This window comes from Salvelinus fontinalis, chromosome 32 (genome assembly GCF_029448725.1).
Source record: "Salvelinus fontinalis isolate EN_2023a chromosome 32, ASM2944872v1, whole genome shotgun sequence".
Classification (NCBI taxonomy): domain Eukaryota; kingdom Metazoa; phylum Chordata; class Actinopteri; order Salmoniformes; family Salmonidae; genus Salvelinus; species Salvelinus fontinalis.
Window position 1 is genome coordinate 20,139,795 of NC_074696.1, and position 16,453 is coordinate 20,156,247.

The 16,453-nt window shown below is 44.0% G+C and overlaps 1 protein-coding gene across 1 annotated transcript; it reads left to right on the plus strand.

Moving 5' to 3' along the window:
• The first annotated feature begins 4,435 nt into the window (after positions 1-4,435).
• LOC129830869 (ras-related protein Rab-25-like) lies at positions 4,436-11,638 on the plus strand. Its single transcript, XM_055893680.1, has 5 exons — positions 4,436-5,826; positions 6,781-6,976; positions 8,473-8,666; positions 8,995-9,075; positions 9,253-11,638. The coding sequence occupies exons 1-5, from the start codon at positions 5,793-5,795 to the stop codon at positions 9,378-9,380; spliced, it is 633 nt and encodes a 210-aa protein (XP_055749655.1). The 5' UTR covers positions 4,436-5,792; the 3' UTR covers positions 9,381-11,638.
• The last annotated feature ends 4,815 nt before the right edge of the window (positions 11,639-16,453 follow it).

The window sequence follows — 16,453 nt, forward strand, 5'->3', positions numbered from 1 at the left end:
CTCTATGGACAATTCCTTCGACCTCATAGCTTGTTTTTTGCTCTGACATACACTGTTAACTGTGGGACATTATTTAGACAGGTGTGTGCCTTTCCAAATCATGTCCCATCAATTGAATTTACCACAGGTCGACTTCAATCAAGTTGTAGAAACATCTCAAGGATGATCAATGGAAACATGATGCATCGGAGCTCAATTTCGAGTCTCATAGTAAAGGGGCAGAATACTTACGTAAATAAGTGATTTCAGTTTCTTTTATTTTTTATAAAGATATATAATGGCAAATTTCTCAACCTATTTTTGCTTTGTCATTATGGGTTATTGTGTGTAGATTGCTGAGGAATTGTTTTATTTAATCAATTTTTGAATAACGTAACAAAATGTGGAATAAGTCAAGGGGTCTGAATACTTTCCGAATGCACTGTACATTGAGTGATCAACAGTATGGAAAACCTTTGTCAGGTCAATGAAGAGAGCAACAAAATGTTGCCTTTTATCCATACAGTTAACCACATCATTTATAACTAAGGATGCGGCAGTGCTATGACCTGGTCTAAAACCCGACTGATGTACATTTAGAATACATTTCAAAGGTAAGAAAGATCTTAGCTGAGAATGAATCAAGGATTCAAATATTTTAGCTAGGCAAGAAAGTTTTTAAAAAGGCGGATAATTATTTAGGTCACAAGGGTCACCACCTTTGTGAAGGGGGAGCACACGGGCCGCCTTTCAAATCTTGGGGAAAGTATCAGATATAATCGCCAGGTTAAAAATATGAGTTAATGATTCAGCAATCGGGGGGCAGAGAGCTGCAGCAAAAATGGATGAATCATATCAGTGCGAGTGGATATGGATACACATTATTGCAAATGCTGATCAATAAAATGTCTGTCAAGTAAATTGTTGAAATATAAACAAAAGATTCACTTGAAGTTGACGGGTTAACTGTGGAGTCAGCTAGAGGCTGGCAGAGAAAAGAGCAGTTGATTGACTGACCGGGGTCAACTACATCACCGTTTCTCTCAAATAAAAGCCTGCCGAGATAAAAATGATGATTAAAAGCATAACTTATCCCATTCATCTCAGTTATGATGCCAGAGTCAGACAGAACTTGCTTAGGCAGGGAATATGAGGAATTTGTAAGCTTCAGTGCATTTACTGTTTTCCAACATTTTGAAGGATCACCAGCAGTCAGAGAGAGAGCTTAAAAAGTAGCTTGATTTAGGATACACATAATCGAGATAGTACATCTGTTTCTCAATTGTCTGAAAAATTGCCAGTCCACTACGGAGTCAGTTTTCCTTGCTTTGTCCCAGGCCTGATTTCTCGTCTGAATGAGCTTAGATAACTTTGAAGAAAACCAAGGCTTCGATCTATCTCTGACTGTTAATTGTTTAAAATGGCCGTGCTTATCTGTCAGAGGAATAAATATGGATTAGACATTTTTTGTAGCCAACTCAGGAGTGGCAAACTTGACAACTTGCGTGCAGTGGGTTCCGAACAACACGAGGCAGGTTTCCATTGACCCAGGTTTATTCGATAAAATCAATGTTGTGACATGTGTAATGGAAACGGCAGATAGGTCAATAGGAGAAATGTTCTAAAGATCGACAATATTTTCATCCGTTCGACAGGGGTACATTTTTCTTCTGTCTAACTAACTTTCTTTTTTGTGACAAATGATGATGGAAACTGTGTTTTTCGAATAAATTATGATTGACAAATAATTTTGAAGGTAGGCCTACGTGGGGCATGTGATGTCACCCGCATAACCATAAAGCTTGACTCCACAATTAATTCTAAATGCCTACCTCTTGCAAAATAAATTTTTTCATTCTTTCTTTGCAGTACAGGGATTGTCTTGACTTTCAAGAATGGCAGAATTGCTTCGCCTTCCCTTTCTGGTTGGTTGGTAAGTTTCACCATCCAATTATTTCAGATCTACAGGAGTGCAAGTTTCACCACCACACGGACCGTGGCGATACTTTGACACAATAGAATTAGAATATGTCAAATATTAGTCAATTCTTGCATTCTATCCATGCTGGCTTTTGTGGGCTACCTGAGACATGAAACTGATAGGTGGGGGGGCATACAGGCTGTCACCAATTTATTAATGAGAAACTTTCCTAAATGGATAATGGAAACACTTCAACCACTTAAAATGTAATTTTTTTTTGTGGGGGGGGGGGGGGGCGGTGGCATTACATCCAGCTGTTTCCATGGGGAAAATGGTGTTTGACCAGATACAATGATATTTTACATTAAACAAATTGACAAGACTTTCAGCACACTTATATGGAAGTACATTCAACAAGCACAGCACTTACACAAATGACTGATGATTGGCTGAGAGAAATGTATGATAAACAGATTGTAGGGGGGGTCTGTTTTGCTAGACTTCATTGCGGCTTTTGACATTATCGATCATAGTCTGCTGATGGAAAAACGTATGTGTTATGGCTTTACAACCCCTGCTATATTGTGTATGAAGAGTTACCTGTCTAACAGAACACAAAGAGTGTTCTTCTTCCAACATACTCCAGGTAGAATCAGGAATTCCCCAGGGCAGCTGTCTAGGCCCCTTACTTTTTTCAATATTTACTAACAACATGCTACTGGCTTTGGGTGTGTTATACACATCAGCTACTACAGCGACTAAAATGACTCCAACACTTAACAAAGAGCTGCAGTTAGTTTCAGAATGGGGGGCAAGGTATAAGTTAGTCCTAAATATTTCAAAAACGAAAGCATTGTATTTGGGACAAAATAATTCACTAAACCCTAAACCTAAATTAAATCTTGTAATAAATAATGTGGAAATTTAGCAAATTGAGGTGACTAAATTGCTTTGAGTAACCCTGGATTGTAAACTGTCATGGTCAAAACATATTGATACAGTAGCTAAGATGGGGACAAGTCTGTCTACAATAAAGCACTGCTCTACCTTCAACAATGCAGGTCCTAGAGGCTCTAGTTTTGTTGCACCTGGACTACTGTTTAGTCGTGTGGTCAGGTGTGTTAGTAAAACGTTTACTGTTGACAGGAGAACAAGAGGAGACAATAGGACGAGGTGGATAATTGTATAATAAGGCAGATTTATTCAAGTGTAAAGATATTAGGCAAAGCGTGCGGCACGGCTCTTTCTGTCTGATTTGTATGAAATCGTCCGGAAAAGAGGTAGTTTCAAGAATTGTACAGTATTATATAGACAACAAGCAAAGTAGGTAGATCTGCGAGTCTGGCCTTCCGATTGGTCGATCTGGGTCTTGGGTAGTCCTGAACAGGCCTGGTGTCCACGTTCCATTGGTTCCTGAGATAGTTCTTTGTCTTGAGCTCCAAGCATGTGTTGGGTGTGTTCTGTGGTTATTATGGGGTAGGGGAATTATGTGTGTCTGTAGTTGGTGTCTTAATGAGTCCAGCATATGTCCAAGAGAAATGAGGAGTATGTGTATTTTTGTATAAAATATGGCTTATGTTGAAATGTAGTTATTACTAGTTTCCAGTCTCTATTACAATTTCTTACAGGTGCCACAAAGAGGGACTTGCAATTGTTCAGAACAGGGCAGCACGGCTGTCCCTTGGATGTACAGTGGGGAGAACAAGTATTTGACACACTGCCGATTTTGCAGGTTTTCCTACTTACAAAGCATGTGTCAAATACTTGGTCTGTAATTTTTATCATAGGTACACTTCAACTGTGAGAGACGGAATCTAAAACAAAAATCCAGAAAATCACATTGTATGATTTTTAAGTAATTAATTTGTATTTAATTGCATGACATAAGTATTTGATACATCAGAAAGCAGAACTTAATATTTGGTATAGAAACCTTTGTTTGCAATTACAGAGATCATATGTTTCCTGTAGTTCTTGACCAGGTTCGACACACTGCAGCAGGGATTTTGGCCCACTCCTCCATACAGACCTTCTCCAGATCCTTCAGGTTTCGGGGCTGTCGCTGGGCAATACGGACTTTCAGCTCCCTCCAAAGATTTTCTATTGGGTTCAGGTCTGGAGACTGGCTAGGCCACTCCAGGACCTTGAGATGCTTCTTACGGAGCCACTCCTTAGTTTCCCTGGCTGTGTGTTTCGGGTCGTTGTCATGCTGGAAGACCCAGCCACGACCCATCTTCAATGCTCTTACTGAGGGAAGGAGGTTGTTGGCCAAGATCTCGCGATACATGGCCCCATCCATCCTCCCCTCAATACGGTGCAGTCGTCCTGTCCCCTTTGCAGAAAAGCATCCCCAAAGAATGATGTTTCCACCTCCATGCTTCACGGTTGGGATGGTGTTCTTGGGGTTGTACTCATCCTTCTTCTTCCTCCAAACACGGCGAGTGGAGTTTAGACCAAAAAGCTCTATTTTTGTCTCATCAGAGCACATGACCTTCTCCCATTCCTCCTCTGGATCATCCAGATGGTCATTGGCAAACTTCAGACAGGCCTGGACATGCGCTGGCTTGAGCAGGGGGACCTTGCGTGCTCCGACACCCATGCATACCCCACAAGACATGCCATCAGAGGTCTCTTCACAGTCCCCAAGTCTAGAACAGACTACGGGAGGTCCACAGTACTACATAGAGCAATGACTACATGGAACTCTATTCCACATCAGGTAACTGATGCAAGCAGTAGAATCCCCAAAAAATTTAACTGATAAAAAATACACCTTATGGAACAGTGGGGACTGTGAAGCAACACAAACATAAGCACAGACACATGCATACACACACATGATAACATACACACTATACACACACGTACACATGGATTTAGTGTTGTAGATATGTGCTAGTGGAGTAGGGGCCTGAGGGCACACACTTAATGTGTTGTGAAATCTGTTATGAATGTATTGTAATGTTTTTAAAATTGTATAACTACCTTAATTTTGCCAGGCCCCAGGAAGAGTAGCTAATGGAGATCCACAATAAATACAAATACAAGATACAGTAGTTAAATGGAAACGCACCCTAGCAGGCAAATGTCATCTATTTTCTATGCAAACTTTCTAAATGTCAACAACAACAAAAATGACTAGACAAGTTAATGGAAACACAGTTAATGACAAATGTATACAATTTGGGGGAAATTATACCACCACCCAAAAGGACACTTTAGAGAGTGGAAAGGCAAAGGGGCAGAGCCCTATCTGTGCACATCTGTAGTAACAACCAGAGGTAAGAGTTGCCCTCAGGATCAGCTGATCTAGGACCCAATTACCCTCCACAAATCATAACCTGAGGAGGAAACCAAAAATGATCTTAGATCAGTGTCTAAGGACAAGTTTCTCCTATTCACCATAGCACTGCTTCACCTGCCATACACTGAAGATGCACCTGTCAGACGAAATAGACAGACTAGATGGGGAGGGAGGGAGGGTGGAGTCTATTCTCTTGTGATAACTGTACATGCTAGTGGTTCTACCTGTTACACCTGCTCTGACATCAACTTCCCCCCTCCGCCTCTCCCGTGTGTCAGCTGAGCCACAGGAGGAATCGTCAGTAGCAGGGATCGTCTCTCTGTCTGTCCATAGACAAACTGCCCCCATCTACAGATAAAGAAAGAGGAGTGTCAGTGTTAGCCTAGCTCTAACCTGTTCTCTCTCTTTCTCCTTCATTTTCACCTCTGTTACACTGTCTCACTACGTTGGCGCCTTGGGAGACAAGAGGCGCTTGTCTCTGCTGTTCTCTCTTTTTTTTCTCTCGTTCCCCCTCTCCTGGGACCTAATGCAGTAGCACTCCTATACCAGGCGGAGGAGGAACCCACCAGGGCACAACAACGGCACAGTATGGGTGACGAAAGCTACAACTTTATCTTCAAAGGTGAGTCTTGTTTGTCAAAGAAGCTGATTCTATATGTAAACAAATCCCCCGGGATGTCCTTTGGGTGGTGAACCATTCTTGAAACCATTCTTGAAAAACACGGGAAAGTGTGTGAAAAACCCTGCAGCATTCCAGTTCTTGACACAAACTGGTGCACCTGGCACCTACTTCCATACCCCGTTCAAAGGCACTTAAATATGTTGTCTTGCCCATTCACCCTCTGAATGGCACACATACACAATCCATGCTTATAAATCCTTCTTTAACCTTTCTCCCCCCCTTCATCTACACTGATTGAAGTGGATTTAACAAGTGACATCAATAAGGGGATCATAGCTTTCACCTGGATTCACCTGGCCAGTCTATGTTATGGAACGAGCAGGTGTTCTTAATGTTTTATAAACTCAGTGTAGATGGTACTGTTGTACCTGAAACATCTAACATTGCACCCAAGAAACGTAATAATGATATAAGTAACTGACTAAATAAAGTAAACAGCAACAAGATTCTACAAGTTCCTGGAACTCTATTGGATGGATACGACACCATTCTTCCACAAGAAATTCCATAATTTGGTGTTTTGTTGATGGAGATAGAAAACGGTGTATCAGGCACCGCTCCAGAATCTCCCATAAGTGTTCATATGGGTTGAGATCTGGTGACTGAGACGGCCATGGCACATGACTTACATCGTTTCATGCTCATTAAACCATTAAGTGAACATTCGTGCCCGGTGGATGGGGGCATTATCATCCTATGGGAGCATAACCATGGTAGCCAAAATAATGACTAAAATAATGGCCTGCCCAGCATTTTTATATATGACCCTAAGCATGATGGGATGTTAATTGCTTAATTAACACAGGAACCACACTTGTATGGCAGCACTTGCTTTCAATATACTTTGTATCCCTCATTTACTCAAGTGTTTCCATGATATCTGTCATCCTTTAGTGGTTCTGATTGGTGAGTCTGGTGTTGGGAAAAGCAACCTGCTGTCTCGCTTCACCCAGAATGAGTTTAACCACGACAGCCGCACCACCATCGGAGTGGAGTTCAGCACCCGCACTGTTCAGCTGGATAACGTCGCCATCAAGGCTCAGATCTGGGACACGGCAGGGCTGGAGAGATACAGAGCCAACACCTCCGCGTGGGTACACACATCAGGACACACGTGCACTCAACACACACATACGTGCACACACCAGAACGCATGCACGGACATACACACACACTCCTTGTACACAACACATACATTAGAGTGCTAGAGAGCCAATCACCTCAGTGTGGATAGATACACACATACAATGTGTTCAGAAAGTATTCAGACCACTTGATTTTTTCCACATTTTGTTACGTTACAGCCTTATTCTAGAATTTATGAAATAATTTTAATCTTAATTAATCTACACAGAATTAAATTAATCTACACAGAATACCTCATAATGACAAAGCAAAAACAGGTTTTTAGGTTTTTGCAAATGTATAAAAAAATTATAAAAACAGAAATAACTTATTTACATAAGTATTCAGCCCCTTGCTATGAGACTTGAAATTGAGATCAGGTACATCCTGTTTCCATTGATCATCCTTGAGATGTTTCTACAACTTTATTGCAGTCCACCTGTGGTAAAATCAATTGATTGGACATGATTTGGAAAGGAACACACCAGTCTATATAAGGTCCCACAGTTGACAATGCTTGACAATGCAAAACCAAACCATGAGGCATGGTGGTGGCAGCATCATGCTGTAGGGATGTTTTTCAACGGCAGGGAATGGGAGACTAGTCAGGATCGATGAAAGATGAACAGAGCAAAGTACAGAGAGATCCTTGATGAAAATCTGCTCCAGAGTGCTCAAGACCTCAGACTGGGGTGAAGTTTCACCCTCCAACAGGACAACGACACTAAACACACAGCCAAGACAACGAAGGAGTGGCTTCGGGACAAGTCTCTGAATGTCCTTGAGTGGCCCAGCCGGAGCCCGGACTTGACCCTGATCGAACATCGCTGGAGAGACCTGAAAATAGCTGTGCAGCGATGCTCCCCATCCAACCTTACAGAGCTTGAGAGGATCTGCAGAGAAGAATGGGAGAAACTCCCTAAATACAGATGTGCCAAGCTTTTAGCGTCATACCCAAAAAGACTTGAGGCTGTAATCGCTGCCAAGGTGCTTCAACAAAGTACTGAGTAAAGGGTCTGAAAACTTATGTAAATGTCATATTTCATTCTTTTTTATATCAATTTGCTAAAATGTATATTAACCAGTTTTTTTGCTTTGTCATTATGGGGTATTGTGTGTAGATTGAGGAGGGGGGGGGGGGGGGAACAATTTAATACATTTTAGAATAAGGCTGTAAAGAACAAAATGTGAAAAAAATTAAAGAGTCTGAATACTTCGCGAATGCACTGTTTATGCAAACACAACCCCCCCACCAAGTGAACATCTGACTTCACTTTAGATGTCCCTCTCTCTGGTTCTCTCTCTCTCTGGTTCTCCCTCTGTCAATCTCTCTCTTTCTCTCTCTCTCTCTCTGTTTCTCGGTCTCTCTTGCTCTCTGTCGATCTCTCTCTCTGTTTCTCTCTCTTTCTGTTTCTCTTTCTTGCTCTCCCTCTCTCCGTTTCTCTCTCTTTCTCTCTCCAGGTACTACAGAGGGGCGGTGGGGGCTCTGCTGGTGTATGACATCACCAAGCACCTAACCTATGAGAGTGTGGAGCGTTGGCTGAAGGAGCTGTACGACCACACTGAGCCCCACATGGTGGTCATGCTGGTGGGCAACAAGTGTGATCTGGATACCCTGAGGACCGTGCCCACCGAGGAGGCCAAGGACTTCACAGGTGATCATTTACTTACCAGTTAGTTAAAAGTTACTTACTAGTTATTTACCAGTTATGAGTTACTTAGCTACTAGTTAGTTACCAGTTACTTACCAGTTACCTGTAACTTAGTTACTAGTTACACAAGTGTGCAATATGCAGTCAATGACAGAAAGTGGCAGAATATTGCAAAATGTTTCATATTGCTTTTCCATTGAATAGAATATCAATGTCTGATGGTAATGTAAAAAAAATGACCAACTTTGCATCAATGAAAAGGAATTCTAAGGTTGGTTTTGAGTATGATGTCCGTAAGAATATAGTCAACAAGGTATTCCTTCTCATGCAGAAAAGAATGGCCTCTTGTTTATGGAGACGTCAGCTCTGGATTCTACCAACGTTGAAGCTGCTTTCCAGGAAGTTCTCACAGGTTCTTATTATGTTGCTCTTGTACTTCATACCTTTATCTAGAAAACGTTAGACAACACCATGTCATGTGGATCTCTACTATTGTACTTGGTGCACTTTTCTGCCATGCACCTTTTCTGTGACGTGTGTGTGTAAGACCAGCATCACTTTTTGACGTGATGATATCTGTTACCCCCAGCGATCCACAAGAAGGTGGCCAGTCGAGAGGTGCCCAGCGTGTCCATCACTGCCGTGACCCTGTCCAGTACTATTGGACCAGCTAGCGACACCCAGGAGAAACGCAGTACCTGCTGCAAGAACCTCTGACCAGTTCTGACTGGTTCTGACCAGGTTTGACCTGTTCTAACCGATTATCTTCAGTTCTACACAGAATCGTCCTACTCTGCCCTCTGTCAGGTTAAAGGGAATAGTGTATAGGACTGTCCAAACCAAAGACCAGGCAAGTCAAATCAAGTCACATTTAATTTACAGTTCATTTCACAATTCTCAACAAGACAGATTTAAGAGACATGCCACATTTATGTACAGTTGATCAATATTGACACTATTGGTGCTACCGTCATTCTCCCTGCTTGGCTAAATGTTGCTGACCACAACATATTTGGGTGGATTCTTTTCTTCTTCTGTATGCTCGTTTTTAAACTTTAGCAGTTATTATACAGCAAATACATCTTGATTTGGTATATTCGAAAGGAGGAACTACATTATTTTGGTATATACATCATGTTAGGTTGACCGCATAAAAAAAATCGCAAATGCGGGATAGCGGTATGATTTGCGCGATATTCGAGTGACAATGTAGCCTACACACACACACACACACACACACACACACAAATCCCCCTCCCGCTGCACCAACAGAGCTAATTGCATAGCATAGTCTTTTGCCTCGCGCAAAATTTGGTGATACAGAAACGAGAGACCACTTTTGTGGCTGTTTTATGAAAATCTGCAAATATTTGGCCAAGAAAACGTTTCTTGTTGGTCTCAGGGAATGTAAAACAGTTAGGATGGGAGACTTAAAACGGGATTGAGTGAAGTAGCAGCAAATATCTTGAATGAGCAACTAATGAGCATCACAAGTTTGAAGAAATTAGCTCAGCCTATATCTTTCAGTCTAATACATATTTTTACTTAGTTTTGTAGGTCTTCGTTAGAAGCACACATATTGTAAGTAGTAACTGTCCTCTCCAAGTAACTAGAATTTAGCCCGAAAAGATTTGACAAATGTGATTGGTTGACGATATGACATTGGCCTAAATCTCGTTCATAAACGCAACGTGACTGCAAAAGAGACGGGTTGGAATCAATTCGTATCAAATTAATAGGACGTCTGAGTGAAATACGGTGACAAATCTACCTTTAGTAAATTAGTGGGGTTTTAATTTGTTGATAAAATGCGGGACATGATTGTTTGTGGGAAGTGGGACAAAATGCCAAAATGTGGGACTGTTCCGCACAATCCGGGACATGTGGTCAACAATTATGCGCATGTGTGGTTTGTTACCAAGATGAAAAAACGGTATGAGGTTTTGCGTTGACAAAATGGGAACACTTGTAAAGGTTAATGACAAGTATATTTGGCTCGGAGACTTGGTGAAGACCAAGTAGAAAGATTCATGAATTTGAAATATTGAAGTAACTATGCACTGTATGTAACATTTTGTAATAGACATGTATTTTACAACCAACTTGTCATGACTCTTTTTAATTGAAGATTTCTTACATGCTGACTAGACCAGGCGCCGCCTGCGTCCGCGCACATGTGGATTTTGTCCACCCACACCAAACCGATCAGGACACGCAGGTTGAAATATCAAAACGAACTCTGAACCAACTATATTAATTTGGGGGACAGGTCGAAAAGTATTAAACATTTATGGAAATTTAGCTAGCTAGCTTACTGTTGCAGGCTAATTTGTCCTATTTAGCTAGCTTACTGTTGCAGGCTAATTTGTCCTGGGATATAAACATTGGGTTGTTATTTTACCTGAAATGTACAAGGTCCTCTACTCCGACAATGAATCCACAGATAAAAGGGTAAACAGAGTTAGTTTCTAGTAATCTCTCCTCCTTCAGGCTTCTTCTTCTTCTTTGGACTTTATATGGCGGTTGGTAATCAACTTTAAGGTGCATTACCACCACTAACTGGACTGGAGTGTGGACCTCAATTAATCTTTCAATCACCCACATGGGTATATGCTCCTAAAAACCAACGAGGAGATGGGAGAGGCGGGACTTGCAGTGCCTCAAGCTTCACAAATAAAACCAAGTTCTATTTTAACGCCTGGCTACGCAGACACTCATTGATGCGAGCGAGCAGTGTGTGTGCAATGATTGAATAACATGTATGTGTACATTTATTTTGTGACGCAGGCTGTGTGGTCTGCATGTTAGAGATTGCTGAGTACTCTGTCATTCACTCTCACTATTATCCTCCAGAGGGCAGTGCTATTTAAAATACATCTACGGTGGTACGAGGACTCAACAAAGTGGTGTCTCCATAGGTCTACATTTGATATGTAATTCCTTATCACACATATTTCCTTCAGTATTTTATGAATAAATAAACATCATAAACACAGATAAATGTTTGATCGGTCTTATTATGGGACTTTGACCTAAATGAATGGCATCGTCTACATTTCGATTGAGACAGTTTGAGCGTGGTGTCCAGGTAAGTGTTAGTGTTGGTCAAGGCCCATGTCATTCTCTCATAACACCCACATACTGTGTCGTTCTCTGTCAAACACCTGTGCAATGGTTCCTGGTTAGAGAGGATAGCATTGTCAATGGAGGGAGCGATTCATTCTCACAAACAGTACCAGTCAAAAGTTTGGACACACCTACTCATTCAAGGTTTTTTCTTTATTTTACTATTTTCTACGTTGTAGAATAATAGTGAAGACATCAAAACTATGAAATAACACATATGGAATCATGTAGTAACCACAAAATTGTTAAACAAATCAAAATATAGTTTATATTTTAGATTCTTCAAAGTAGCCAGCCTTTGCCTTCATGACAGCTTTGCACACGCATGGCATTCTACATTTACATTTACATTTAAGTCATTTAGCAGACGCTCTTATCCAGAGCGACTTACAAATTGGTGCATTCACCTTATGACATCCAGTGGAACAGCCACTTTACAACAGTGCATCTAAATCTTTTAAGGGGGGAGGGGGGGGGGGTCAGAAGGATTACTTTATCCTATCCTAGGTATTCCTTAAAGAGGTGGGGTTTCAGGTGTCTCCGGAAGGTGGTGATTGACTCCGCTGTCCTGGCGTCGTGAGGGAGTTTGTTCCACCATTGGGGGGCCAGAGCAGCGAACAGTTTTGACTGGGCTGAGCGGGAACTGTACTTCCTCAGTGGTAGGGAGGCGAGCAGGCCAGAGGTGGATGAACGCAGTACCCTTGTTTGGGTGTAGGGCCTGATCAGAGCCTGGAGGTACTGAGGTGCCGTTCCCCTCACAGCTCCGTAGGCAAGCACCATGGTCTTGTAGCGGATGCGAGCTTCAACTGGAAGCCAGTGGAGAGAGCGGAGGAGCGGGGTGACGTGGGAGAACTTGGGAAGGTTGAACACCAGACGGGCTGCGGCGTTCTGGATGAGTTGTAGGAGTTTAATGACACAGGCAGGGAGCCCAGCCAACAGCGAGTTGCAGTAATCCAGACGGGAGATGACAAGTGCCTGGATTAGGACCTGCGCCGCTTCCTGTTTGAGGCAGGGTCGTACTCTGCGGATGTTGTAGAGCATGAACCTACAGGAACGGGCCACCGCCTTGATGTTAGTTGAGAACGACAGGGTGTTGTCCAGGATCACGCCAAGGTTCTTAGCGCTCTGGGAGGAGGACACAATGGAGTTGTCAACCGTGATGGCGAGATCATGGAACGGGCAGTCCTTCCCCGGGAGGAAGAGCAGCTCCGTCTTGCCGAGGTTCAGCTTGAGGTGGTGATCCGTCATCCACACTGATATGTCTGCCAGACATGCAGAGATGCGATTCGCCACCTGGTCATCAGAAGGGGGAAAGGAGAAGATTAATTGTTTGTCGTCTGCATAGCAATGATAGGAGAGACCATGTGAGGTTATGACAGAGCCAAGTGACTTGGTGTATAGCGAGAATAGGAGAGGGCCTAGAACAGAGCCCTGGGGGACACCAGTGGTGAGAGCACGTGGTGAGGAGACAGATTCTCGCCACGCCACCTGGTAGGAGCGACCTGTCAGGTAGGACGCAATCCAAGCGTGGGCCGCGCCGGAGATGCCCAACTCGGAGAGGGTGGAGAGGAGGATCTGATGGTTCACAGTGTCGAAGGCAGCCGATAGGTCTAGAAGGATGAGAGCAGAGGAGAGAGAGTTAGCTTTAGCAGTGCGGAGCGCCTCCGTGATACAGAGAAGAGCAGTCTCAGTTGAATGACTAGTCTTGAAACCTGACTGATTTGGATCAAGAAGGTCATTCTGAGAGAGATAGCAGGAGAGCTGGCCAAGGACGGCACGTTCAAGAGTTTTGGAGAGAAAAGAAAGAAGGGATACTGGTCTGTAGTTGTTGACATCGGAGGGATCGAGTGTAGGTTTTTTCAGAAGGGGTGCAACTCTCGCTCTCTTGAAGACAGAAGGGACGTAGCCAGCGGTCAGGGATGAGTTGATGAGCGAGGTGAGGTAAGGGAGAAGGTCTCCGGAAATGGTCTGGAGAAGAGAGGAGGGGATAGGGTCAAGCGGGCAGGTTGTTGGGCGGCCGGCCGTCACAAGACGCGAGATTTCATCTGGAGAGAGAGGGGAGAAAGAGGTCAGAGCACAGGGTAGGGCAGTGTGAGCAGAACCAGCGGTGTCGTTTGACTTAGCAAACGAGGATCGGATGTCGTCGACCTTCTTTTCAAAATGGTTGACGAAGTCATCTGCAGAGAGGGAGGAGGGGGGGGGAGGGGGAGGGGGATTCAGGAGGGAGGAGAAGGTGGCAAAGAGCTTCCTAGGGTTAGAGGCAGATGCTTGGAATTTAGAGTGGTAGAAAGTGGCTTTAGCAGCAGAGACAGAAGAGGAAAATGTAGAGAGGAGGGAGTGAAAGGATGCCAGGTCCGCAGGGAGGCGAGTTTTCCTCCATTTCCGCTCGGCTGCCCGGAGCCCTGTTCTGTGAGCTCGCAATGAGTCGTCGAGCCACGGAGCGGGAGGGGAGGACCGAGCCGGCCTGGAGGATAGGGGACATAGAGAGTCAAAGGATGCAGAAAGGGAGGAGAGGAGGGTTGAGGAGGCAGAATCAGGAGATAGGTTGGAGAAGGTTTGAGCAGAGGGGAGAGATGACAGGATGGAAGAGGAGAGAGTAGCGGGGGAGAGAGAGCGAAGGTTGGGACGGCGCGATACCATCCGAGTAGGGGCAGTGTGGGAAGTGTTGGATGAGAGCGAGAGGGAAAAGGATACAAGGTAGTGGTCGGAGACTTGGAGGGGAGTTGCAATGTGGTTAGTGGAAGAACAGCATCTAGTAAAGATGAGGTCAAGCGTATTGCCTGCCTTGTGAGTAGGGGGGGAAGGTGAGAGGGTGAGGTCAAAAGAGGAGAGGAGTGGAAAGAAGGAGGCAGAGAGGAATGAGTCAAAGGTAGACGTGGGGAGGTTAAAGTCGCCCAGAACTGTGAGAGGTGAGCCGTCCTCAGGAAAGGAGCTTATCAAGGCATCAAGCTCATTGATGAACTCTCCGAGGGAACCTGGAGGGCGATAAATGATAAGGATGTTAAGCTTGAAAGGGCTGGTAACTGTGACAGCATGGAATTCAAAGGAGGCGATAGACAGATGGGTAAGGGGAGAAAGAGAGAATGACCACTTGGGAGAGATGAGGATCCCGGTGCCACCACCCCGCTGACCAGCTGCTCTCGGGGTGTGCGAGAACACGTGGGCGGACGAAGAGAGAGCAGTAGGAGTAGCAGTGTTATCTGTGGTGATCCATGTTTCCGTCAGTGCCAAGAAGTCCAGGGACTGGAGGGAGGCATAGGCTGAGATGAACTCTGCCTTGTTGGCCGCAGATCGGCAGTTCCAGAGGCTACCGGAGACCTGGAACTCCACGTGGGTCGTGCGCGCTGGGACCACCAGATTAGGGTGGCCGCGGCCACGCGGTGTGAAGCGTTTGTATGGTCTGTGCAGAGAGGAGAGAACAGGGATAGACAGACACATAGTTGACAGGCTACAGAAGAGGCTACGCTAATGCAAAGGAGATTGGAATGACAAGTGGACTGCACGTCTCGAATGTTCAGAAAGTTAAGCTTACGTAGCAAGAATCTTATTGACTGAAATGATTAAAATGATACAGTACTGCTGAAGTAGGCTAGCTGGCAGTGGCTGCGTTGGTGACTTTGTAGGCTTGCTGGCAGTGGCTGCGGTGTTGACACTACACTAATCAAGTCGTTCCGTTGAGTGTAATAGTTTCTACAGTGCTGCTACAGTGCTGCTATTCGGTGGCTAGCTGGCTAGCTAGCAGTGTTGATTACGTTACGTTGCGTTAAAAGAACGACAATAGCTGGCTAGCTAACCTAGAAAATCGCTCTAGACTACACAATTATCTTTGATACAAAGACGGCTATGTAGCTAGCTATGTACCTAGCTACGATCAAACAAATCAAACCGTTGTACTGCAATGAAATGAAATGAAAATGTGATACTACCTGTGGAGCGAAGCGGAATGCGACCGGGTTGTTGACTGCGGAAGTTCTATTCGGTAGACGTTGGCTAGCTGTTGGCTAGCTAGCAGTGTTTCCTACGTTAAGGACGACAAATAGCTGGCTAGCTAACCTCGGTAAATTAAGATTTTCACTCTAAAACTACAGACTCTGAACTACCCAATTATCTTGGATACGAAGACAGCAAAGACAACTATGTAGCTAGCTAACACTACACTAATCAAGTCGTTCCGTTGAGTGTAATAGTTTCTACAGTGCTGCTATTCGGTAGACGGTGGACGTTTGCTAGCTGGCTAGCTGCTGGGCAGATAGCAGTGTAGACTACGTTAGGACGACGAAATACGATAATTACGCAATTATCTTTGATACAAAGACGGCTATGTAGCTAGCTAAGAAGAAATTGCTAAGATTAGACAAATCAAACCGTTGTACTATAATGAAATGTAATGAAAAGTTATACTACTATTCGGTAGACGGTGGACGTTTGCTAGCTGCTGGGCAGATAGCAGTGTGGGCTACGTTAGGACGACGAAATACGATAATTACGCAATTATCTTTGATACAAAGACGGCTATGTAGCTAGCTAAGAAGAAATTGCTAAGACTAGACAAATCAAACCGTTGTACTATAATGAAATGTAGTGGAAAGTTATAATACCTGCGGAGCGACGTGCGAATGTGACCGCTCGCTCCAAACCACTGTGAAGCAGCTTTCCTGGAATGC